Genomic DNA, 25,092 nt, shown 5'->3' with positions numbered 1-25,092 from the left:
AGCAGCCTGGGAGCTGCTAAATTTGAATCCACCAATCAGAGAGGCTGTGTACTTTTTCCCGCCAAAACAGGTGCAGCCGTTTTACACACTCAGCACAGAGAGAGACAGGATTTCTGCAGTGTATTTCTCATAGTGAGGATTCCTCTCAAACAAATGGCCATAATTTCCTAACCGTAGGGGCCAGAACGGTCATTCTTACACCGTTTTGTTCAGAAGAGATGGGGAATCTTCAAGTGTTTACAATTTATCATTAAAATATGAATTATTAAAGATATTTGACTTGTAATGCACCATAACTGAGTAGAGGCAAGCGAAAACTGCCTTGACTTGCCCTCAAACAACGCTTTCTAACTCTAAATCTATTTGGAGTATCGATATCATTCTTTCACCGTAAGAGACAGCAGGCTTTGGTGAACAGTCATGGAAATTTTCAGGTCTCTGTGGAAATCCATCAAAAGATATGACGAGAGAAAAAAGTGCCTCATTTCCAGAGTTTGAAATCTGAAGAAATCTGAGCGAAAGGACTAATTTCCTACCCTCAAACAAGTGTAACTCATCTCAGAACGGTAATAGGTGAGAAAAAATTCTTGAATTGTGAGCGTCAGGAGTGTCTGAAGATATACTGGGACAAGCCTCATGTTTTAACTTCGCTTCGTTAAGGAGATATGACGATTCGAATATGCCTCTCATTACAGAAATCAAGCGGTGATTTTGAACAAACTCTCCATTGACTTTCTATTGAGAGTTTTCAGACTTTGTGTTGGTCTGAGGAGATTTGCCAAAATTCTATAAATCTCACAACAATGATGGTGACATTTTCGGAAAGCCAGCAAAAATGCCTACGTTTTGATGTATAATTTGTGGAAGTTGAGTGAAAATTGAGCAAGTAGCAAGAAGTTGTTCGGACATGAAGAGAAGACTCGAAACCTACAGTGGCACACTGGAAGCCAAGTGCATAGCAACCATAACAACGCATGTATTTTCTGAAAAATCACAATTTTGCAACTCAAAACTTTAAGAGGGATAAAAATAAAACTGTAACAGATATGAAAAAGCTGAATCATTCATGAATAGCCCAATAATTTGTGAACATTTTAAAGTTTGAATGGTTGTTCTACGTGAAAGTAGGAAAAAGTAGTTAAGTTTCAAAAACAAGCAAGTTTTAGCAGAATTGCGGAAGTTTCCCATTCATTTCAATGGGACAAATTAAAGGAAAAAGCTTAATATTTTAAAAAGTATAACAGTTAAAATACCAAAAGTCATAGCCATCATTAGCAGAAATAGCAGAATAGTTTAAAATTTGAACGGTGAAAATCGGCTGAAAATTGTGGAAGTAGAAAAGTGCCAAAAAGTGCAAAAAGTGGCAACTAGAATAATAAAGTATAAAGAATAAGAGAAACAGGAACTCAATAGTGTGGATGCCTAAAGCATCCACACAATAATAACTAGAAAGCGAAAATTTCAGAAGAAATTTTATGTGTGCCTATGCCGCTGCTAATCACTGTAGTTGCCATTCATACGGCTACAGAGAGCAAAACTCAGAAGAGCAGCCATTCTCCACCATGAACTATGGTAAAAACAAACACCGCTCACGCTTCACAGATGACAGCTTACAGTTTTGTGTAAAGATGAAGTTACCGTACAGCGCCGATTTGCAGACGCTGTGCACACAGGTTCATGAGCAGAAGTCCCATTGTACCACGGCAGACCCGACAATGTTTGCATGAACACGCTTTGAAGCATTACATTATGGACCACTTTTCACACATGCATTCACTTTTTGTTTTTGTTATTTTTACACAGTGTTCTGAATGATGAACAATGGTCTACAGCCAATCTTGTGTATTATTATACAAACTTTGGTTGTGAGATTCAGATAACTATTTAATAAAAGCTAAATATTTTATATGAGAGTAAGAAAGAAAAGTATATCTTTATGTCCACCTTTCTCTGTTAAAGCCCTACCTGGCCCCTGGCAAAAGCTTTGCTAGATCCGCCCCTGCACAGTTACCAGCTGTCAGCTACACAAAAAAGGAGCTTGGTGTTTACAGGGAGTGCAGAATTATTAGGCAAATCAGTATTTTGTCCACATCATCCTCTTCATGCATGTTGTCTTACTCCAAGCTGTATAGGCTCGAAAGCCTACTACCAATTAAGCATATTAGGTGATGTGCATCTCTGTAATGAGAAGGGTGTGGTCTAATGACATCAACACCCTATATCAGGTGTGCATAATTATTAGGCAACCTCCTTTCCTTTGGCAAAATGGGTCAAAAGAAGGACTTGACAGGCTCAGAAAAGTCAAAAATAGTGAGATATCTTGCAGAGGGATGCAGCAGTCTTAAAATTGCAAAGCTTCTGAAGCGTGATCATCGAACAATCAAGCGTTTCATTCAAAATAGTCAACAGGGTCGCAAGAAGCGTGTGGAAAAACCAAGGCGCAAAATAACTGCCCATGAACTGAGAAAAGTCAAGCGTGCAGCTGCCAAGATGCCATTTGCCACCAGTTTGGCCATATTTCAGAGCTGCAACATCACTGGAGTGCCCAAAAGCACAAGGTGTGCAATACTCAGAGACACGGCCAAGGTAAGAAAGGCTGAAAGAGACGACCACCACTGAACAAGACACACAAGCTGAAACGTCAAGACTGGGCCAAGAAATATCTCAAGACTGATTTTTCTAAGGTTTTATGGACTGATGAAATGAGAGTGAGTCTTGATGGGCCAGATGGATGGGCCCGTGGCTGGATTGGTAAAGGGCAGAGAGCTCCAGTCCCACTCAGACGCCAGCAAGGTGGAGGTGGAGTACTGGTTTGGGCTGGTATCATCAAAGATGAGCTTGTGGGGCCTTTTCGGGTTGAGGATGGAGTCAAGCTCAACTCCCAGTCCTACTGGCAGTTTCTGGAAGACACCTTCTTCAAGCAGTGGTACAGGAAGAAGTCTGCATCCTTCAAGAAAAACATGATTTTCATGCAGGACAATGCTCCATCACACGCGTCCAAGTACTCCACAGCGTGGCTGGCAAGAAAGGGTATAAAAGAAGAAAAACTAATGACATGGCCTCCTTGTTCACCTGATCTGAACCCCATTGAGAACCTGTGGTCCATCATCAAATGTGAGATTTACAAGGAGGGAAAACAGTACACTCTCTGAACAGTGTCTGGGAGGCTGTGGTTGCTGCTGCACGCAATGTTGATGGTGAACAGATCAAAACACTGACAGAATCCATGGATGGCAGGCTTTTGAGCGTCCTTGCAAAGAAAGGTGGCTATATTGGTCGCTGATTTGTTTTTGTTTTGTTTTTGAATGTCAGAAATGTATATTTGTGAATGTGGAGATGTTATATTGGTTTCACTGGTAAAATAAATAATTGAAATGGGTATATATTTGTTTTTGTTGTTGCCTAATAATTATGCACAGTAATAGTCACCTGCACACACAGATATCCCCTAAAATAGCTAAAACTATAAACTATTTCCAAAAACATTCAGCTTTGATATTAATGAGTTTTTGGGTTCATTGAGAACATGGTTGTTGTTCAATAATAAAATTATTCCTCAAAAATACAACTTGCCTAATAATTCTGCACTCCCTGTATGAGAGTAAGAAAGAAAAGTATATCTTTGTGTCCACCTTTCTCTGTTAATGCCCTACCTGGCCCCTGGCAAAAGCTTTGCTAGATCCGCCCCTGCACAGTTACCAGCTGTCAGCTACACAAAAAAAGGAGCTTGGTGTTTGTCTCTCAGAAACAGTTCATAACTTCCTTCAACTCATTCATGTCACCTAAGGGTAAACCTGTTTCTCCATCACCTGTTCAGCTCTGATGATTCAGTAAGGATATCTGGTTTGAACAGCCGTTTTTACAGCTGTGGCTGCAGCAAACATCAGCTGATACTAGAAATTAAAAGCAAATGAATTCTAACAACAGCTGATCAAGCTTAAACGTGCTGCTGTTGTTTAGCGCGATAAACAAACAAGAGAGAAAAGCCGATCATTGATCAGTTTCATGACTGAAGTTTCAACAGGCGAGAGAATGACAGGGAGGCTTCGTAACGACAGAATAAATCGTATATTTTCTCTGAATGTGGCACGATTCCGTTTGTACGGCAACTCTACGAACTAACCATTATGAATAAAATAAAGTCCAACGTCAGTAACTTAGCGCGCACACAGCTGTATATAAACTCCCGTCGTGCTAGCTAGCTAGCACGCAGTACGATTGTAAAAAGTCAGCACAACGAAAATAAACTACACCTAAACTCTGTTTATATCTGACCCAAATAGAGTGCAGTTCATAACTTCTTACCTGAAATTCAGTTCACCTCACGCTCCTGCCTTCGCTTTCCCTGATCCATGATTCTAACAACAGCTGATCAAGCTTAAACGCTGCTGCTGTTTAGCGCGATAAACAAACAAGAGAGAAAAGCCGATCATTGATCAGTTTCATGACTGAAGTTTGAACAGGCGAGAGAATGACAGGGGAGGCTGTCATAAAGTTCAACATCAGTAACTTAGCGCCGCGCACACAGCTGTATAGAAACTCCATCGTGCTAGCTACCACGCAGTACGAGTTATTATAACTGATTGTAAAAAGTCAGCACAACGAAAATAAACTACACCTAAACTCGGTTTATATCTGACCCAAATAGAGTGCAGGTCATAACTTCTTACCTGAAATTCAGTTCACCTCACGCTCCGACCGGCAGCCGCCTGCTTCTCCTGCCTTCGGTTTCCTGATCCACGATCTACCACCGGTCGATCGGCGGTCGCCCGCCGCCTCGTTCCCGCGCATGTTCTTTCTGACACACACCGTGGATAGCTGCCCTCGGTTGTAGCTCGCGTCAGCGACTCACCAAACAACTCAGTTATTTTTTCCACATCGACCAGCATCTGGACAATCCACCGCCTTTCACTGTTTGTACCGTTACTTAAAACCCCTCATCGGCTCATAAAACCGAAAAATAAGTCCAGCTATGACCCTGAGTCAAAAGACAGCCAGCTCGGGTTAGCTAGCTACCTGTCTAGCTCTTTGCAGGCACCGAAAACATCAGAGCTAATATGGGATGTCTTGGTAACACGAGCAGATATTTGAAGTTTACATCTGGCCAATCCACCACCTTTCACTGTTTATACCGTTACTAAAATGAATAAATAAATAAATCATCGGTCCATATAAAACGAAAAATAAGTCCAGCTAAAACACATACTGTCGGCGAGCGACCGGTGCTGACACGAGTTTCACCCGCCTCAATATAAGCCAAGCCTGGGTGCTTTTTTCACGAAGGGTCGCTAGCGGTGCTAGCTAACTATGCTAGCGGCGCTAGCTAGCTAGCCGGCTATCTATCAGCAACACATAAGAGAACTGCTGCTAAATAAACTACACCTAAACTCGGTTTATATCTGACCCAAATAGAGTGCAGGTCATAACTTCTTACCTGAAATTCAGTTCACCTCACGCTCCTGCCTTCGCTTTCCCTGATCCACGATTGACCTCCACGTTAGCAAACACCGGTCGATCGGGCGGTCGCTGCATGTCCTTTCTGTCATACACCGTGGATAGCTGCCCACTGTTGTAGCTCCCGTTATAGCACCACCAAACAACTCAGTTATTTTGTCCACATCCAGCTGTAACTCCGATTCTGTGCGAGCATTTGCGAGAGACCGGGAGGTGAAACGACAGAGAGAGTCCCTCGCTATCCATTTGCAGCCAAGTGCGCGGCAGCTAGCTAGGTAGCCGGCTAGCTGTCAGGCAGGACCAACGTCGTCAGAGCACTGTCGCTAAATATGGGATGTCTTGATAAAACAAGCAGATATTTGAAGTTTACACACCTACATTCTCGCCTGAAAATATCTTAAAAGTTTATTTTGTGACCTAGAAACACGAATAAAAGACATATAAAAGCGAAGTGGTGGCCGCCATTGTTCACTCTGTAGAGGTGCTATGAATTGTGGGATATGGAGTTTTCAACACAAGGATAAATCTTTTCGGCTGTACTACCGGTATACCACTAGAGAGAGCCAAGACACCACAAATGAAGTCTGTTTATTTGGCGCCAAAAGATGAATTGGCCTAAATTTGTACTAAAATATTAATATTTAAAAACTATAAAAGTCATAAACACCAAAAGTCACAACATAATAGTCCAGCTCCAGGCGCACAAAATGATCTAACATATGTAATCCTAATGTCAAAACTGTTTGGCAGAGGAGCGGGAAAATTTTCACTAAAATATTAATATTTAAAAACTATAAAATTCATAAACACCAAAAGTCATAGCACACCATTCCAGATCCGCCGCACAAAATGAGGTAACATATATGAAGCTTGTCTCAAAACTGCGGGCGTGATACGTGCCGAAATTTAGGCGGAAGATGGAGAATAATAATAATAATAATAAGAATAATAAATCCGACGAATAGTAATATGTGTGCCTCTTTCCATAGGCACACATAATAAGAATAATAAATCCGACGAATAGTAATATGTGTGCCTCTTGGCATAGGCACACATAATAAAGCGAGCGCAGCCGAGAATGAAAAATAATATGACATTAATAGAGAAAAATAGAAAATGGAGAGAACCAGAGAATGCATGAAATGGATGAGGAGAGAAAGAGAGCGAGAGTGGACTGAGTGTTTCGCATCCAAATCCTGCAGCATGCAGCAGTCCCACTCCTCATCTGCATATTAAACTGGCCCTGTGGCTGCTTTCCCGCTCAGTGGGTCAACTATCATTGTTTTTGTTGGTTTAAACAGAGCGCTGTTTCACAAAAACAAGGGCATATGATAAGTCACACTGCGTTTTTTGAACTCCAAGGTTCGGTTCGTGTGTGAGCATGTGCACGTGCGCGCACAGCCTGCCCCCGTGTTTCCTTTCGCATTGACCGAGCTTTTGTCTTTGCCCCTGGACATTCCTGCATTAATGATACACACATGAATTAATCACGCAGCAAGGCAAACAGCAGCATACTCTATGATAATGCAAAATAGAGGAGACGCCATTGGGTCATGCTAGTTCTACCGCAGCTCGTTTTCACACCGCAGCATCCATGATAATTAGGAGAGCGGCGGCGGTTTTGTCGAGGCAGAAATGCATCGTTGAGCAGCCACAATATGAAACTGTGCCAGAGACTCATTTTCTCTCAGAAATAATGCTAAGAATATAGCTGCCAGTGGCAAATCTGGAGGGCCAAGCAAAAGAGCATGAGGCAAGGCACATAGCAACACAGGTACATCAGGACTTTTTCAGCAGGTGAGCCAAGTTTGACATAGCTGGGGAAAGAATTGCAGACATATGGCCCGTGTCATGTCTGCATTTTTACTGCTGACTTTGTCGCTGTATGAAACAGTGACAGGCCCTGCTCGACTGCATCGCATTAAAAGATAACTCTGAGTAAATAATGCATGCAGCCTCACTTTATGCCGCGTGTTTTTCTGAAAATTTCCAGCTGACCCACTGCCACAAGTCACACTAGGCTCTTTCCAGATGGTCTAATGAAACACTTGACAATAAAAAACACTAGCACTCTGATGCTGAATGTTCTTTCAGTCACAGCTAAACAGCTTGGATTTTTATAAACATATACAAAGAGAGAGAAAGTAAGTTTTTTAGTTTTCTGTCAGTGCTTTTCAAATAGGCTTTAACTGCTGATCTGGTGACACTGCTGACCAACACGTCATCAGTTTAAGTGAGAATCAGTTTTGCAGCAGATATAAGAGCTGAAATGCTTTGGACTGCGCTGGACTGCTAATAATACACAACTGTTAATAATGTAATCTAGAAACTGTAAAACTGCCACTTTCAGAAACTGTAACTTCTGTTTGTCTGTGGTCAAGATTTGCTTGCAAAGCTGGGAGATCACTGCTGCTCTGCACTGTCAAACAAAAGTCAAACTTTCTGTTTGGGTTTGTCTTTTTGGGACTCAAGTCCCACAGGGGGCATCCTGGCTTTGCGACAAGGTCACGCTACTTTGGTGTTGTCGTTATTTATGAGAGGTAAAGAGGTTGTTTGTCAGGAACTGTTGACATATGTCATTTAAGCATCTGAGCAATGTTTTCATGCTTTTGCACTGGTGACAGCTGTGGCCAGAACTGCTGCGTTTAAGGCCTTGTCTGTCTGCTCTCATGAAAGTGATATTTTTGGTGCGTCTTCAGGGAATTTTAGTGAGTTTTTCGGGATTCTTCTAATATGGTAGAAGTATTTACGTGTAAAAAAGCCACCCTGACCTAAGAAAAAGTACATAGTTGACAATAACTGTTAGCTAATCACGACAGGATTTTACACAAACGTCAGATGGCATGAAAGATGAACTGATGTTCATATTTCAAAGGTGAAAGGTCAAATTCACTCCGTAGCATTTGGAGAAAAGACACTCTTCTGGCCCTTCCTCGCCAACATAACTCAGAAACACATAGTGTGACCATATTTCACTTTGTCAGATACTGGACTGATGTTAGTAATCTTGGGGACCCACCACGAAACCTTTGTGATTCTGTACTGTAGATAAAATCATTTATGTTTTAGAAGCTGCAGAAATCCATATTTGGAGGATTTTCTGCTTTCGTTGGTTCAACATTGTGTTTCGTTCAGAATTAGCCTTATGTGTAAAACTTACAGGGATGTTAACTGCAGCCTGACTGGCTGGCTGAGGCTTGCAACCAGTTCTAGACTTTCTGGTGAAGAATGCTTTGAGTTTGATTAGACAGCTCCTTTCAGCTGCTTTCAGGCAGAATGAGGACTTAGCTGTCAGTCAACAAAAATAAGTTCAACAAAACTCCAAACTGTGGATTTTTCAGTTTATTATATTTGCTAAAGTACATTCGCCTGGACCTCTGTTGACCTTCTGTACAGTCCTAAAGAGAACGCTTTTCAATAGATGCATGCTACAGCATTCACAATGTGCTCTTCTGGATGAGTAACAGAAAGTAATGTGAAATGAGTCTGATTTTTTTAAATTATGATTGGACGAAGTCATTTACTGAAACAGCTTACTTTGCTGCCTTACAATAAATGCCAATGGATCTTGTATGAAAAGTGACCTTGGGTTTCTTGACAGGTGCTAATTCTGATTTAATACTCTGATTTTTTTTATTATAAACTCTTTGGAAGATTTTTTAATTTTTCAGTCAGATTCTTTAATTCATAGTGTGCCAAAAACATTTTGGAGCTTCTGAAATCCCTTACAGAGGAGAACATATTCAAAACGCCTCATAATCCCAACAAAAATACACTATGTTACCAAAAGTATTCACTCCTCTGACGTCACAAACATAAGGATTTGAGTGGGATCCCATTCTTAATCTATAGGGTTTAGTATAATGTTGGCCCACCCTTTGCATCTGTAACAGCTTCAGCTCTTCTGGGAAGACTTTATGCAAGTTTTAGGAGTGTTTATGGGATTTTTTTTACCTTTTTCCCAGAAGCTTATTTGTCAGGCACTGATGTTGGAAGAAACGCCCTGGCTCACAGTTGCCGCTCTAATTCATCCCAAAGGTGTTGCGTCAGGTTGAGGTCAGGACTCTGTGCAGGCCAGTCAGGTTCTTCTACACCAAACTCAGTCATCCATGTTTTTATTGATCTTGCTTTGTGCACTAGTGAGCAGTCATGTTGGAACAGGAAGGGTCCATCCCCAAACTGTTCCCACAAAGTTGGGAGCATGATGCTTGGAGCATGATGCTTGGAGCATGTTGCTTGGAGCATGTTGCTTGGAGCATGTTGCAGCTGCTCGGCCATGGAAACCCATGAAGCTCACTGATCTTGAGCTAATCTGAAGGTAACGTGAAATTCGAAGGGCTGTAGTGACTGACTCTGCAGAAAGTTTTCAACTTCTGAGCGCTATGAGCATCAGCATCTGCTGACCCCACTCTGTGATTTATGTGGCCTAGATGAGTTGCTGTTGTTCCCAATTACTCCCACTATGTTATAATACCACTAACAGTTGACTGTGGAATATTTAGTAGTGAGGAAATTTCATGCCTGGTGCACAGGTGGCATCCTATCACAGTACCATCCTGGAATTCACTGAGCTCCTGAGAGCGACCCGTTCGTTCACAAATGTTTGTAGAAGCACTCTGCATGACTAGGTGGTGGATTTTATACACCTGTGACCATGGAAGCAGTTGTGATTTGGATGGGTGGGTGAATACTTTTGGCAGTTTGGTGTAAAATCGGTTGGATTTAGTGTCACTTAGCAGTGGAGTGACTCAAATATTTCTGCATACTTGAAGTGAGTGTTTTCATCAAAGACTTCACAGTATGTTTCATAATCATATCAATAATTCTGTTGACTAATACCACGTAGAACAGAGCAATCCACACAATATATTTAATTTATTGCCATAAATGGTCCCCGACAGTGACACATTACACCTTTAACATTTCTAGCAAACTTTTTTGCCGACCCATTGACTCAGGGTTTCAGATACCTGGTAGTCCTCAGACTCAGATCTAAGAGCCACTCCTTTGCATTAAAACGTGAGATGCAATTCATCTAATGGTAGTAGAGGGATGGTCAGTTGAACTTTATTTTTTAGCTGAATCAGATAGATGAATCAGGCGTATCTGGGATTACTTGGAAGAACAGGGACTGCTTTCAAAAATTATTCGCGCTACGTCCTGATAAGGTCAGGGTCAGCGGAAAACTGATATTCTGAGAGGAAATAGTCTGCTGTCAAGGTATACACAGGACAAAAGAAAGTACGATTATATACTAGCAACAAGGCTCTGCCTTTACAATGCCTCCTATTCAAACAATAAATAGGTGGTACGCTATAGAGACTGACAGCTACCTTGTTTGTAGTCGGAGTGTGTAGAGTAGCTTCGGAGAGATTACTGAAGCTCACTGTGTGTGTAATGAAGCCCCGAGTCAATAAGACATGCAGGCTTAAGGCCAAGGGCTGAGCCTTTGCGCCGAAGGTTCAACGTGTGTGCCAGTCAGCAAACTTGTATATGCTTGTTTTTGATTGACAGGCCGCTGGTCGCCGGACCTTCTGTGTTTCCGATTCTGAAGGGACAGGCAGTTAGTTATGGAAGCCTCGTTAAAGGTATGTCAGGCTGACAACGTCAGCGTGATCATGGGAAATGTGACACGCGTGTCCCTTTAACTGGTCGGGATGGCCGCTGCTGGCAGCTGGCCTGTCAACCTCCACTGGGAGCTTGGCACACTGACAGGAGGAGTGGAGCTTTGCCACCGCGGAGGAATAAATTGCATTTACTCGAGGTGAATGCCCAAAATACGGGCGATACACACAGATGGACGCATTTGTCTCGGTCACGGGGGTGGAGGGAGTTCTGATGAGAGGGGAGCGATAGTAAACTCGTGCTTGCTGTTAGCCAGTCAGTTCTTTAGACGTACTGGGCAGAAAGATGAAAAAGCGGACGTACTTGCACATAGCAGTTTAGCTGAATCTCCCTGTGTGAGAGTGGGGGTCAGCAGCTGTTAAAGGGGTGGAAAAACAGAGCCAGTAATTGTTCACACCTGGGCACTATTATCACCTGCAGCTCTCCAAGAGTCCATTTGTCACATCTCAACCCGAGGATGTGCTCACACAGTTGTTTGGGAAAACGATGAGGCAAAATCGTAGATGGCTGAGACTACACTGGTGCAGCCTCTGGCTAGGACACTGGGATGTCTTTGTACGTGGGATACTTGGTTTGGGTGGAAGCTGCATAGATTTGCACTCTATAGTAGTTTTCTGACGCTCGTCCGTTTCCTTTTTTCAGATGTCAGAACATTTGTTCCTCCCATCTGATCCCAATTCCTGTTTTTGTTGCTGTTTTTTTTTGTTGCCATTTTCGTGGCATCGTGCAATATTGCCACGATGGCGTGTTTGGTAAAAGAGCGCCTATTGATAGACCTTCTTGTGTTTTGTTTGATGTTCTAAACAGTGCGACATAATCTGCAAGACACTTGCACAGATCCCAAACCCCTCAGCCTTTCATGGAGCTTTCTAGTCCAAAGCATTTCAATTGCTTTTTATAATTGAGTTTGTCTGCCGCTTCTGTGATTGCTTTGGATCTCTCTTTTGCTATCAAACAAGGCAATTACCACCGAATCGCATATTTTTCTGAAAAAGAAAAGGGAAAAAATGTTTATTTGCACGAAAATTAGCGTGCAACTAATTCAAAATCTCCTTTCAGTTCTCTGCATGCGAGAATTCCTCGCCTCGCCATACATGTGTAGTTGGGAACTATACCAGCTCAAAAAAAAGGAGAACGCTATCAATAATTAATTAATGCGGGTTAATATGTTAACAAACTTATAGTGGTTGGTAATTAGATGAGCCACAGTGTCTGATTCAGACTTAATTACTAAGCCACTGTCTGTTCTGTGGGGCTTCAATGAATAATTAATTACAAGAAGCATGAATTATTTCTGCTTACCAAAGATCCACAAGAAATACACGCCTCTGCTATTTGGTATTGATCGATAGAACGTGTTTGATTGGGGAAATAGGAGCAACTATAGCAGTTCGGAGATGAGCATGTCATAGATTATAGAGCCGTTTGCTGCAGAAGGTACAGGATCGTGGACTCATTGCAGCACTAGCAAAATGTGTACACCACGACTTTTTCTTCTTTGCACAGGTGTGCAATCAAACATTGTGTGAAATGAACACATTTGGACTCACACCTATACCACAGAGTGCACAGAGGCGTTTCACAATTCTGAAATTGAATGAGCCGGTTTATTTTCCCTCCTTTAGTGCACATGGGCAACCCTAGTGTCTTGATGAAAGTTGTGCGTGCATGTGTGGATCTGCAGACGCTCTGATTTACCCACTCTGTATTTGCATATGCACAATGTGATTAACTGCCAAGCCTTATCTTTTCCGCCTAGCTTCTTCATTGCATGCATATCGCGCGCGCGCACAAACACTCACACACCCACACACCCACAAGCTGCCGCAAACATGTGCACACATTCGTACTTTTACATACCGGCAGCTTTGTGTGTTTTCAAGGAGAAATGATGAAGGTGAGGTGCAAACCACACAGCAAGCTAAAGACTCTGAGACAGTGTGTTATTCAGCTTCACTCACAATTGGACTGCAGCAGTTAGTGAACCCTGCAGGCTTTCCCCAGCTAATGTGGTTGACTTTATTTATGGCCAGTGTGCCTCGCTTGGGCCAGTCGTGCAGGTGAAACTGTCTATCGGTCTACATTCAGTTGTCAGTCACATACAGTTACTTTGTACAGAAATGCCACGGGCCATAATCAGCTCCAGCTCGCATCATTTACTGTAGATGTTGTAATAATATGTCAGTCCATGTCATTAACACTCACTGGGCCTGGGGGATACGGGAGGGCAGATTGAATGGCTTACACCTCGGGCTGCTGGCACCCTCTGTGTGTGTGTGTGTGTGTGTGTGTGTGTGTGTGTGTGTGTTCCTCTCCCCAGTGTGTTGTGCTGTGATTGTGTGGGTGCGTCAGAGTTTTCAGATACAAACGAAACTGTGCAAATTATGCTTTCTTCTCCTGTTTACCACATCCCTTTACATTGTGTTTCTTCTGTACATGTACGTGCTGCTTTACCTGACTGACAGACACTGATGTGTGTGCGATTTTACGTTTCTTCTCTCTGTCGTCTATAGCAGCACCTCTTTTGGCAGCTTTGCTGTCAGCATTTGAAAGGTGAAAGTACTGTTAAGGAAAACTTGAATAGCACCATAAGGCTGACTTCCTGTGCTCTCGAGTGCTCAGGTGTTAGCAGTCACTGTGCACCACATACTTACACACACACACACACACAGACACACACACACACACCACATCCTGATGTTACTGTATGCCTGTAGGGTTGTCTCCTAGTGCTACTAAATAAGATATATAATCCACAACTTGTGTTCTAATGACTGTATTACACATTATCTTCTTTCTCACCTTACACCTTTCCTCACCTCTCCCTCGCTCTTTGCTCAGAGAACTCCTGTTGGCATCCTCTCTTCAAATAGCTGTAATCAACACTGATGTTCTCTAGGACCCCCCTCTTCAAGGCATTAATCAGATTGGATTGTACTGCAGTGCCACAGGGGGCCGTTAGAACTGATATTCTTTTGACAAGGACACAGAACAAAGAGATTCTTTGATTGAGAGTGATTGGCCTGTAATGGTTAATTGCAGCAATTCCTCATCACGACCTTTGTCTTATTACCACCCTTCTTCTCTTTCCCACCTCTTTTGGCACTGTCTGTCTTTTTCCCCCTCTTTGGCTGCATTTTCTCCTTAAATCTGAGCTGCATGTGAATAGCGTCACTGTATCATCCTCCCCTTCCCTCCGCTCCGTCTTCCCTCTGTTTTTTCCAAGGTCACCGCAACTCAGTCTAATTCACTTTTCTTTGATGATAAAATCCTGTCCCAACTTTAGCCAAATGTCCGTTTCCCCGTGGAGTTGAGATTTATCTCAATTACTTCTCCACCGGTGTGTCTGCCAGCTTCTAAACATGAGTATCAGAGTGCCAGGTTCACCCAGGGAGAAACAGTAAATCTTTTGATGTCTTCTGAGTATCCACTGGCTATACGGCAGGGCTGTAAATTCCCTTAAAGCAGCACACAGCTTTATAAAAGACAGCAGGAAATCCAGTCCCTGACAAGGAGAATGTGGACTAATCTACCACCTTTTCAATAAATACGGCAAAATGCTTTTAAATAACACATAAACTGGTGTAAATCCTGTCACCAATGTCGAGCAATAACAGCAATATTTCTTTATTTTCGTACTTGTGTGTGGATGAATAAGACTTTGTTTACTGTTAATGGTAGTTTGGCATCTATTTAGAACCTGTTTGTATAAATATGTGATATGCTGATCCCGAGTATGCATAATAAGGATGTCATAATACAGGAAAAAAACTAGTGGAGAGTGGGAATTTGGGCTGGAAGTCAGTGAGACCAAGGCGGGCAAAGAAAGAATAATATCCAGGGACAGAGGGAGAGAACAGAAATCAGTATTGAGAGAGAGTCCTGGCTGACTCGTCATGTCCTTGTGCAGGATTTATGAGCTCTAAGATCAGGGACAGGTTTAGCGAGAAAGTGCTAGGAGGAGGAATGGATGGGAAAGTGAAAGGAAAGTAGGAGGAATACGAGGATGGTGTTACAGCAGGGAGAAAGTGCCAAATTTCAGGCCTAAGTGGGCTCAGACTGCACTGTGGGTTGAGACGTCCCTCTTGCATAATAGCAGGTGACAGGAGGAAGAATGGCAAGGCCAAGAGGAAGAGATGGAAGAATAAAAAATGGGCTGAATAGAGAGAAGATGAAAAAAAACAGAGCCTAAACATTATCCAAGCGTCAGAGGTCAGTGATTTGATTAACACCTGCGAGATACAGGGCAAGACACAGAGAGTGCGACAGCAAACAGAAAGCAAAGGACAAGAAAAAAGCAAGGAGAGGAGAGGAGAAGAGGGGGAGAAGAGAGTGGAGGAAGATCAGGTTAGGGAGGATGGAGAGCTGGGGAAATGCAAGACGAGGAGTGGAAAGGTGTTGCCGAGGAGGGCTGAGGCTGTGTGGGTGCTGTAATCTGTCTGTGTCAGAGAAATGATGAAGGGGCCAGGAGGGAGAGCTCTGCAGTTCACCTTCTGGCCCCTGGAGGAAACACACTGACCCTGGCCCTCCCCCTTTGCCCACCTCCCTTTTCCACCACCACTCCACCTGCGCGATTTATGACTCACCAGGTCGGTCCAGGGTTGCTCGGTCTGAGGACATTTGTGAATCTAGTTGCGGCGGCAGTGCATCACTTTTTTTAGTGCGCGTCTACGTGCGTGTGTGCGCATTGAACACAAAGCATGTGTAAAGAAAGCTATTGTATGTCAAGGAGGATGAGACATTAGAGCTACCTGGGGAAAGGGCAGTAATGATTTTTATCCTGGGCTCAGAGAGTCACATCTCGAAATAATCCAGCGTGACAGAGTTTGGAAGGAGAAAGACTGACAGAACTAGAAAAGATGACTGAATGACGGGGGAGAAGTTGTACTGCATACTGATGATTTCACTCCACTGCCCAATTCAATCACGATAAGCTGAATGTCTCTGTGAGCCCATTAAATCTTAAAAACAAAACAAAACAAAAAAAAACAGTAACTTGAAACAATTATCTTCTGTTCCAGGAAATTTCCGCTGTGTCCTGACATTTCAAAGCTGCACTAATCAATATTCTTTAGATATGAAAGAAGTGATTCAGTGATTCTGTGTACTTGTCAAAGGGGTCACTTTTAGTAAGGAACCCACACGTAACTATTACCACTCCACTCTTCTCCTCAGCTCCACAGTGTGTTTTAGCATATCTTATGACTTTGCAACTTTTTAATGTTTTGGTTCACAAAACTACACTCATCATTTCTGGCTCGAACAGGCAATGGATAGAGCTCTGATTGTCTTTATGTACAACATGCTGCTTTACCTTCATATTCAGGGGTCACCATCTTGGCTAGAAGGTCCAATTATCAGTCATTAGATGAAGAATATGTGATGCCAGTGCTAGCTAATTAGCTTACAGCAGCATTTTTTGTGGCATTGATGTCATGCTACAGTCATAGCAGGTAAAACAGTGGTTGGAGACCTCAGCACAAACACAGTTTTTGTGAACTTTGTTCTTCCCTTTGAGGACAGGCACGAGGCTTGTGACCATTCACAGTCAGTGGCTGTCTTCAAACCAACTCTGGTGCTTCAAGACGCTGATAAAACAACAATCAGGCAGAATCAGTCTGCCATCAGTCTCCTATTAGTTTGCAAATGACATGTTGGTCATGACTGTTTGTAATAATATGCTGATTAATTGTGAAAACACTGTTGCCATCTATTGCAAAAATGTCATCTGCATACACAGAAATTCACATGAACTACTTACTTTCAGAGTCCAGCCAGAACATCAAACAGAAAATCAGAAGCGTATCCACAAATAGTGACGTAGTTGCTGCAGAGATGTAACTGCAAACTGACATAGCAAGCTTTCATATGGGAATATAATCAGATTACAACCGGCTGGCAATTACCTGAGTCAGTTCCCCTATTGCAAGGAGATGCGTCACAGACATTTATAAATTGACATCCTGAGTCAGGCTGCAACCAGGCCATGCGTTCAAAGTGTTGCCCAGAGGTTGAGGGTGTTGCATACTTGCAGTCGGTTGCCAAACACAAACACAGACCTGTTTTTACTCTAGTGTGTCCGGGCCATTTCATGTGTTGTGCCGTTATTTGGTATTTATTTATGTTAAAATGTCATCTTCACTATTTCATAATAAATATGTTGTCAGAGGATAAAGTTTTGCAGCATGGCCAGTTCCATTAAGTGCACAATTTGCCGTGTTAGATTGGTCACAACAGTGTCGAAATTACAGCACTCTGCTAGTAATTACTCGTTCTTTTACCTTGTAAAATTACACAGTAATTACATAGTGTACTTCATGGAAATATACTAATGGTAATATTCAAAGTGAGACAGAGGACAAAGTTAGCAACTAGGAGGTTTACACATAACATTTATCTGCTAAAAAGTCAGATATTTCCCTTATGGGCAAGAGAGAGCTGAGTGAACTATGAACTTCGATTCAACTAATGACTCAATTTTTTTCTATACCCTTATGTGGTTAAAGAGATGAAATGTTAAAGAGTCTATGATGTCGTGCTATTTAATGCTTTCTACTGTTTTATAGTCTACTATATTTAAACCGTTTAGTTCTGTCATTGATTGGAAATGCAATAAGTAGGTTTTGTCTCCATGAAGTCCTTTGAGGCCGGGGTGAGATGAAATTATATACACAGCACAGAAACATGTCGTGACTTAATGATGCAGAATAAAAAATAAAAATCATTTGTAAATGGCACACATGCGCTGGAGACTATTGTCACAGATGCTACGTGAAAGCAATCGAGTGGGATCGGTGTTATAAGAGGTGAGGGCTGAGCAGTGGAGTATTATTGAGTCAAAGGCCTATTCTCAGTATGAAGATGAGGCGGGGATGAAGGTTGCTCCTCATCCATAACAGATGATTCATAGCCTGCCCTGACCTTTAATACCTGGACTTACCTCTTTTCCTTTCTGTGCTTGCCATCTACTGCAGAGCTCCACTGCAAGGAGAGTTCAAGTATATGCTGTTAATAGCAAACGGCGCTGGCAAAGCTTGCGTCCCAGAGTACTCTGCAAATACAAGTGCGCATGTATGCACATGCGGGCATGCACACGTGGAAGTGTGGATGCTCATTTATAAAGCACATTTGCAGAAGCATCAAATGTCAAAAGTTCACTGCGGCACCCTGCTCACATCTAATGTGACAAATAACTTCTTCCTCCAGTTGCATTGTTCTAATCCCTTTAGTGGGCTCTGGAATGGAAATATAATTACATTTCCGTGGTGCAGTGCCTTTGATAAGACAGCCACTTGCTGAGCTGAATGTCTAACTGAGTTGGATGCCTCTCCGAAGCCCTCTCCTCTCTCCACTCTACTTCTCTCCCCTTACTCATCTCCCCTCTTCCTTTCTCTCCTTTAGGTTTTCTCGTTTTCCCTTTTCATTCTCTCACCCCCCACTCGCTTCTCTCTGTCATCTCCAAAAGCTCATTCTGTCTCTCTCTCACCCGCCTAGGTATTGCGGTGGATAAAAGAGGTGTTGTCTACTTCGTTGATGGCACCACCATTCAGAAGATTAATGAGAGGGGTTTGCTCTCCACTGTGATTGGTTCAAACGGACTGATGTCGACGCAGCCGCTAAGCTGCGATGCACGCATGGACATCGGCCAGGTGAGTTAATAATGCGGCAGAGTTTCGATGACCAGCGGAAAGCAGATTTGCTGTGAATGCTGTTGTTTTAATAATCTGTAGAAAAATAAGCCTGCTTATTAAATCAAAACGGCAGTGTACACTGCAAAGCTTCTTCTACTGAGAACCTTTATCATTTCTTCAAGGTATGTGTGCTTGTGTGTGTGAAGGAGAGACCAAAGACTGCATAGGTTTGATCTGGCAGCCTTCAGATCACACTGCTAACTTATATCAGGCCTATTAGAGCAAAGGATGAATTATAGATGAGCTACTGGCTCTATAGAGGGATCTCTGCCCACACATAGGGATGTGAGCGCCTGTGTATGTGTGTGTGAATATCAATGTTCAAGCCAGGTGAATTCCCAGAGGGGATATTATGTGTCGTTAAAGGGGCCCGTGCTGCCTTCTGGCTCTTCTCGTTGTTTGTTAGTCATTGTTCAGATCATGTCAAATTCATTCTTCATTGAATTAAAAAACAAAACAAAAGAATAATGTGTGACCTCAATGTGTCATCTTTGCTCATCATCTCTTGGCTGTTGTAGCAGTTTGTCTACATTCAACTTAGCTTTCTCCTGAAAGTACAAGCTACCGAGCTAGGCTATCATTTCTTCTCAGTTTGATAGTTTAGCTCACTAAATCTGCAACGATACAGATTATTAATACTGGAAATGATTACTCTTCCTTGTCCTTTATGTTAATGCTATTCCAGCACTGCAGAGTCATCTGCGACTCACCTACACAGCTGTGTCTCGCTAATGTTAGCTGTCTGTAATGCGTGGGTTTTATTGTCCTGATTACAAAAAAATGGGAAGGGGATCAGTACACAGAGCGACGCTACTGTGTGTTTTAAACCAAAAAGAACTGCTGAACTTGTTGATGGTGTCAAATAAGGCCTAACAATGTTATCTCTCCAGCTGGTTTCAGGTAGAGTCAAGTACTCCAAAGTGCAGTTTTGACATCCTCAAGGGTGACTCCTGCTTTAGCCCTGTGACACCTGCTTTCAGGCTCTGCCTCACACTGTCACGCTGCTCACAGTAATGTCAGGCCAAATAAGAGAAAGCCTCAAAGCCTCTCTTTTCTGAAAAAAAAGGCGTAAACAGGCTTTCTCTGCACACAGGACAACATCTGAATATGAGGCTTTTTTTGCATTTCAGCCACAAGCACAAAAGACAGTTTTCACTGTAGTTCTGTGTCGTTCAACAGTTTCAAAGTAACATAATTAAATAAATGATTGCAGAAAAAGAAGGGGAAGCATGAAAATGTTTATCTCAACTATTTTCAGAGAATCGGGAGAAATAGAAAGGGGACAAAATCCAAAAATCACAGCTCAGGAACAGTTTTTGTTGCTGCCTCCACAATTCGACATCCAGAAACACGCTGCCTGTTTGACTTCCTCCACTGATGTGACCAATCAGAATCTGAACTTCTAAAGAAGCGAGGGTTCCTCCAATGATTATCGTTGTACAGACCAGTGCACATAACATAGAAGCAGCAGGTTTTGAAGTAATGTATGCTGTCATAGTAACGATGTCTTTTTAAGGAAGGCTTTGCTTATTTCAGCAAGACACTGCAAAACCACATGTTATGCATTACAACAACAGTGCATTAAAGAAATCCAGGTGCTAGACTAGAGTGCCTGCAGTGTCAAACCCAACACCCAAGTGGAAATATGTGGAGTATTCTAAGGCCACAGACTGTTCAGCAAGTGAAATCCTATATTCAGCAAGAACAGGTAAACACTTTGCTTTCAAAGCTGCAGCAACTGATCTCCAAACAAAGAGAGGTGATGCAACACAGTGGGAAGCATGTCCCTACTGCTGTATCTACTTCACTGATATGTTAAACAATGTTACTCTTTACAGCATCTCCCAGAGTTTTTAGAAACTGGATACTCTAAAATAAATACAAAATGAGTGCATTTTTGTACCTTTTACCTTTTCTTAGATAAGATTTTTTTCCCCGCAGGACTCGTCTCTCGTCAGTACGTATGGTGAGCAGTGTGGCATAGCAACACTCTAAATCAATCTCCTACCACTGGTGCTTATAGGCAGAGATACTGCACTGCTCAAATCTCTGGTAATAATATTGGTTTTCTGTTTAAGAGTAGTGGAAATGCAAGCTGAAGCTCTCTTAATATATACAAATGAAAAACACAAAGAACTTTAAAAATAAATTTGGATTTCAGCTCTGTGTGCAGGTCAGCTCAGCCTCTCGAAGCCATCGCCTGCCGTCACAGCAAAGTTCAATATCGTGTGCAGCAGGGATTTGATGCATGGGACACCGTGAGTCCTGCTTGATGAATCTCTCTATCTTTAAAAATGGAATTTCAGAGTCAACCTTCTACTCTCTCATTTGACAGGGCCTATAATTGGACATGTCAGTGGCAATTTAACATGATCCATTTATTTACCAATCCGTCCTCGGAGTCATCAATCACCTCATCCTTCAGACGCACCGTGTCGTCTCCGCAGCGGTCGCGGGCGCCTGCGTGCGAGTGAGGTGGACAGTCATGTGGGTGGCTGTGCGCTGGTGTAGGTTTGCCTGCCTTTGACCCCCACAGCGTTAGCGGACAGGGTGTGCTATTTGAGCAGGCAGCGATCACGGTTATTGGATGACATTTGGAACAGTGCCGAAGCGAGCCAGTGTGAGTCTTGAATAAACACAGGGAAGGCTCCCTGCCCGCTACTGACCTTTGCATGAGCAGGGAGGGTCAGGAGGCCTAATACTATGTTATTAAGGAGATGTTATTTGTATCACCTGTAACTGACTCTTGTGGGCAGCTGCCACCAAGGACTTCTTTGCTCTTTTGTTCTCGCTTTTTTTTTTCTTCACAGAAATATACAATAAGTGTTTGTCATTCCTCAGGTGCGGCTGGAGTGGCCAACAGACCTGGCCATTAACCCACTGGACAACTCCCTCTACATCCTCGACAACAACATCGTCCTGCAGGTAGAGAAATACACACGAAACAAATCAGAGGCTTGAAAGGGAGGGAAATATACGCCTGCTTCTCATTCATTCATCTACTTTCTTATGAGACATTGGGACTATATGTAGCAGTGGAAGAGAGGGTAATAAAATATTTTTCACAAATTGCAGTGCTGTCACTTTAGGTGAATTTAGAGTGAGTGAGGCTGCTAACATAAAAGAAAGCAAAAAAAGCACCTTGTTAAAAAAAATAACATGCTATCGCAGGTCTCTGCAGGAGTTGTTTTTGAGAAAATGTCACTCAGCTTTTTTCTCCAAAATTAATGAATTGCCTGTTTGAGCATGTTCAAAAGTAATGAGTCAGGAGATGAGGCAGGCGATGTTTGATACACCGGATCAAAACCAAAGCAATTCAACAGAGTGGCTGACTCTGTTGAATTGATGTAAGTGTCTGTATTGTGCCTCTTTCTTTTGTAACAGATAATGCGTTGTGGTGTATTTCCTTAGGTGTCCGAAAGTCTGCAGGTGCGGATTGTAGCAGGACGTCCCATCCACTGCCAGGTTCCGGGTATTGACCATCACTTGGTGAGCCGGGCGGCTGTGCGCGCCACCCTGGAGGCAGCTAAGGCCATCGCCCTGTCCCACCTGGGCACGCTGTACATCGCTGAGACTGATGAGAGGCGAATCAACCGCATCCAGCAGGTCACTAAAAATACTTCTGAGGGCGCCTGTTAATGATGCATTTATTGGATAACAGTTCTCATGTTGCAAATTTACACTGAAGTTGCAAAAGACCATACTTATCCAGAGTGTTAATATACTGCTCAAAAAATGAAAGGAACACTGTAATCAGAGTGGAGCATCAAGTTGATTAAACTTCTGGGACATTGATCTGGTCAGTGAAGTAGCAGAGGGGGTTGTTAATCAGTTTCAGCTGCTTTGGTGTTGATGAAATTAACAACAGGTGCACTAGAGGAGCAACAATGAGACAACCTCCAAATCAGAAATACTTTTAGAGGTGGAGGCCACTGACATTTTTTTCCTTCTCATCTTTTCTGGCTTTTTTCACTACGTTTGTATTTGGCTAGTGTCAGTGTCGCTGCTCATATTCCTCCAGGATGGCACATGAATAGGTTTGTTGTGGCTCCCGGCATATCATCAAGAGCATAGAGGAGATTTCAGGAGAGCTGGACAGGGCTGTAGAAGGTCCTCAACACGTAAGCAAGACCCGAATCTGCTCCTTTGTGCAAAGAGGAACAGGATGAGAATTGACCTCCAGAAGGCCACTGGTGTGACCAAAACATCAGAAACAGACTTGGTCCTCTAGTGAGCCCTGTGCTCAGAGTCCAGCACCTTGGACCCTGACTGGCATTTGCCATTGAGTACCAGGATTGGCTGGTCCACCACTGGTGCTCTGTGCTTTTCACAGATGAGAACAGGTTCACCCTGACAGACCTCTACAGGCTAGGCATTGGCATCCTGACTGCCATTAGGTGTCAGAATGAAATCCTAGGACCTACTATCAGGCCCTGCACTGGTACAGTGAGTCTTGGGATCCTCCTGGTGCATGACAATGAAGGAATTGATACCAGTGAATGGCCCCCACGCTCGCCTGACCTAAATCGAGTAGAGCACCTCTGGGATATTATGTTTTAGTCCATCTGACACTGCACCTCAGACTGTCGAGGAGCTCGGTGATGCCCTGGCCCAGATCTGGGACGAGATCCCCCAGGACACCATCCATCATCTCATTAGGAGCCCTGATGTTGTCAGGCATGCATACAAGCAGGTGGGGTCATACAAGCTGCAAACTAGAACCATTTTGAGTTGCCGCAATGAAATTCCAGCAAAATGGACTAGCCTGCAGCATCAGTTTTTACTTTGATTTTCACGTGTCTTTGAATTCAGCCTCTCTGTAGGTTGAGCATTTTCATTTCCATCAAAGGATGTGACATCTTTTCATTCCTAACACATTAACCAGTCCATATCAGGGTAGATCCAGGCTTTTTCCCCATTGATATCTCTTGTGTTTTAAGGGTCCCCTTAATGTTTTTGAGCAGTGTATATTCCTCCATATTACTCTGACATTGCAATGCATGCCTCTTGCCTCTTTGCATGAACATTTTCCACGTCTCTGATGAAAATAACAACAGGAAAAAAGAAACAGCTCAGCTAGAGCTGACACTGGCAATCCATCTGGCCTTATGACACTAATTTACCTTCGCACTTGTTGCATCATGAGTCCCACTGTGATCAGGTTGTTTGCCTAACAGATGCTACGCAGCAAGGCAGCGCGCTGAGTCTGTGTCTAGGACGTAGACGCTCAAAATCAGAGGCATTCAAAAAATAATCAAGAAGTGCGGTTTCAGTTTTAGAGAAAAAACAAGTATATATAGTATATTACTTTTTTTCTGTCCATTTGCTCCATTAGGTAGCAGCATGTTGTCACAGCACTGCAGCATTTTGGAAGCAACAGCACAAAGGTAGTGCCTGCTGGACTCAATCAATAGCACCTTTCTGGTGTGCAGCAACACGCTGGGTCCATGTGGAGGCAGACAGGAACATATAATACCTCAGATGCCTTTTTATTGGGTACCAACCAGCCATGTTGCAAAGGGCAATGAAAAGACCTTTTTTTTTCACTGCGTTTGTCACACCTATTTTATGTTTGGCATTTTTAGGCTTCTATTTATCAAGCGTCTCAGTTGGACTCAGACAGAAATGGATCCATCCACGTTTGTTAAGGCTTCCACACTTATTCAGCAACAGGTGCCGGACTGACAGTGAATCACACCGCTTTCTAACAACGAGCCGTAAAGTCAAATTAATGATGATTTGTTTTGCGGTGTGTGATGACGAGTTGAGATTATCTCAGCAGTTTGTGATGTGCAATCAGCGCATTAAAAAACAAAGAACATTCAGGCAAACACAACGTGATGCAGGAGAAATGAAATACAGAGCACTGCGTCATGAGGTAAACTAGCTGCACACAGATCCACCTGACATGGTGTTTTAAACTGATTTTAAAAATGATGCAAGAATTAAGTGCTCGGTTTCATTTTCAATGGTTCGCACCAGCTTGTACTGTTTAGCCAGCAAGTCTTTTTTTAGTGTAATAAGCTCTATTAAATGTGAACGTGCCTTGGCCTTCATACTAAGTATTTAGGCGATGACTTGGCACCGCCTGCGGTCTGCGCTCATGGTCCAGGCACGTCTTCCCATCACATAGACTCAGAACATTTGGCCAGAACATCAAGGACCACACATGCATAACCAATATGTGCTTTTTAAAATTTTTATCTTGCATAAGTTGCCGTGTTATTCGTTATATCACACTGGAGCATTACAATCAAAATCATTACATGCCACATTTGCTCCCTTGTGCCCGTGTTTATCTGCTTTAAATTAAGGGCAATTT

General features: G+C 42.9%; 1 protein-coding gene across 1 annotated transcript in view; it reads left to right on the top strand.

Annotated features, from left to right (window-relative positions):
- Positions 1–25,092, top strand: part of tenm1 (teneurin transmembrane protein 1) — a 202,581-nt gene that overhangs the window by 157,034 nt on the left and 20,455 nt on the right. The window contains exons 24-26 of the mRNA XM_039615819.1: positions 18,574–18,728; positions 21,612–21,695; positions 22,182–22,376. Of these exons, the coding sequence (XP_039471753.1) occupies positions 18,574–18,728; positions 21,612–21,695; positions 22,182–22,376 (434 nt within the window). The remainder of the gene's footprint in view (positions 1–18,573; positions 18,729–21,611; positions 21,696–22,181; positions 22,377–25,092) is intronic.

This window comes from Oreochromis aureus, linkage group 2 (assembly GCF_013358895.1).
Source record: "Oreochromis aureus strain Israel breed Guangdong linkage group 2, ZZ_aureus, whole genome shotgun sequence".
Classification (NCBI taxonomy): Eukaryota; Metazoa; Chordata; class Actinopteri; order Cichliformes; family Cichlidae; genus Oreochromis; species Oreochromis aureus.
This window is presented reverse-complemented; position numbering and strand designations above follow the sequence as displayed.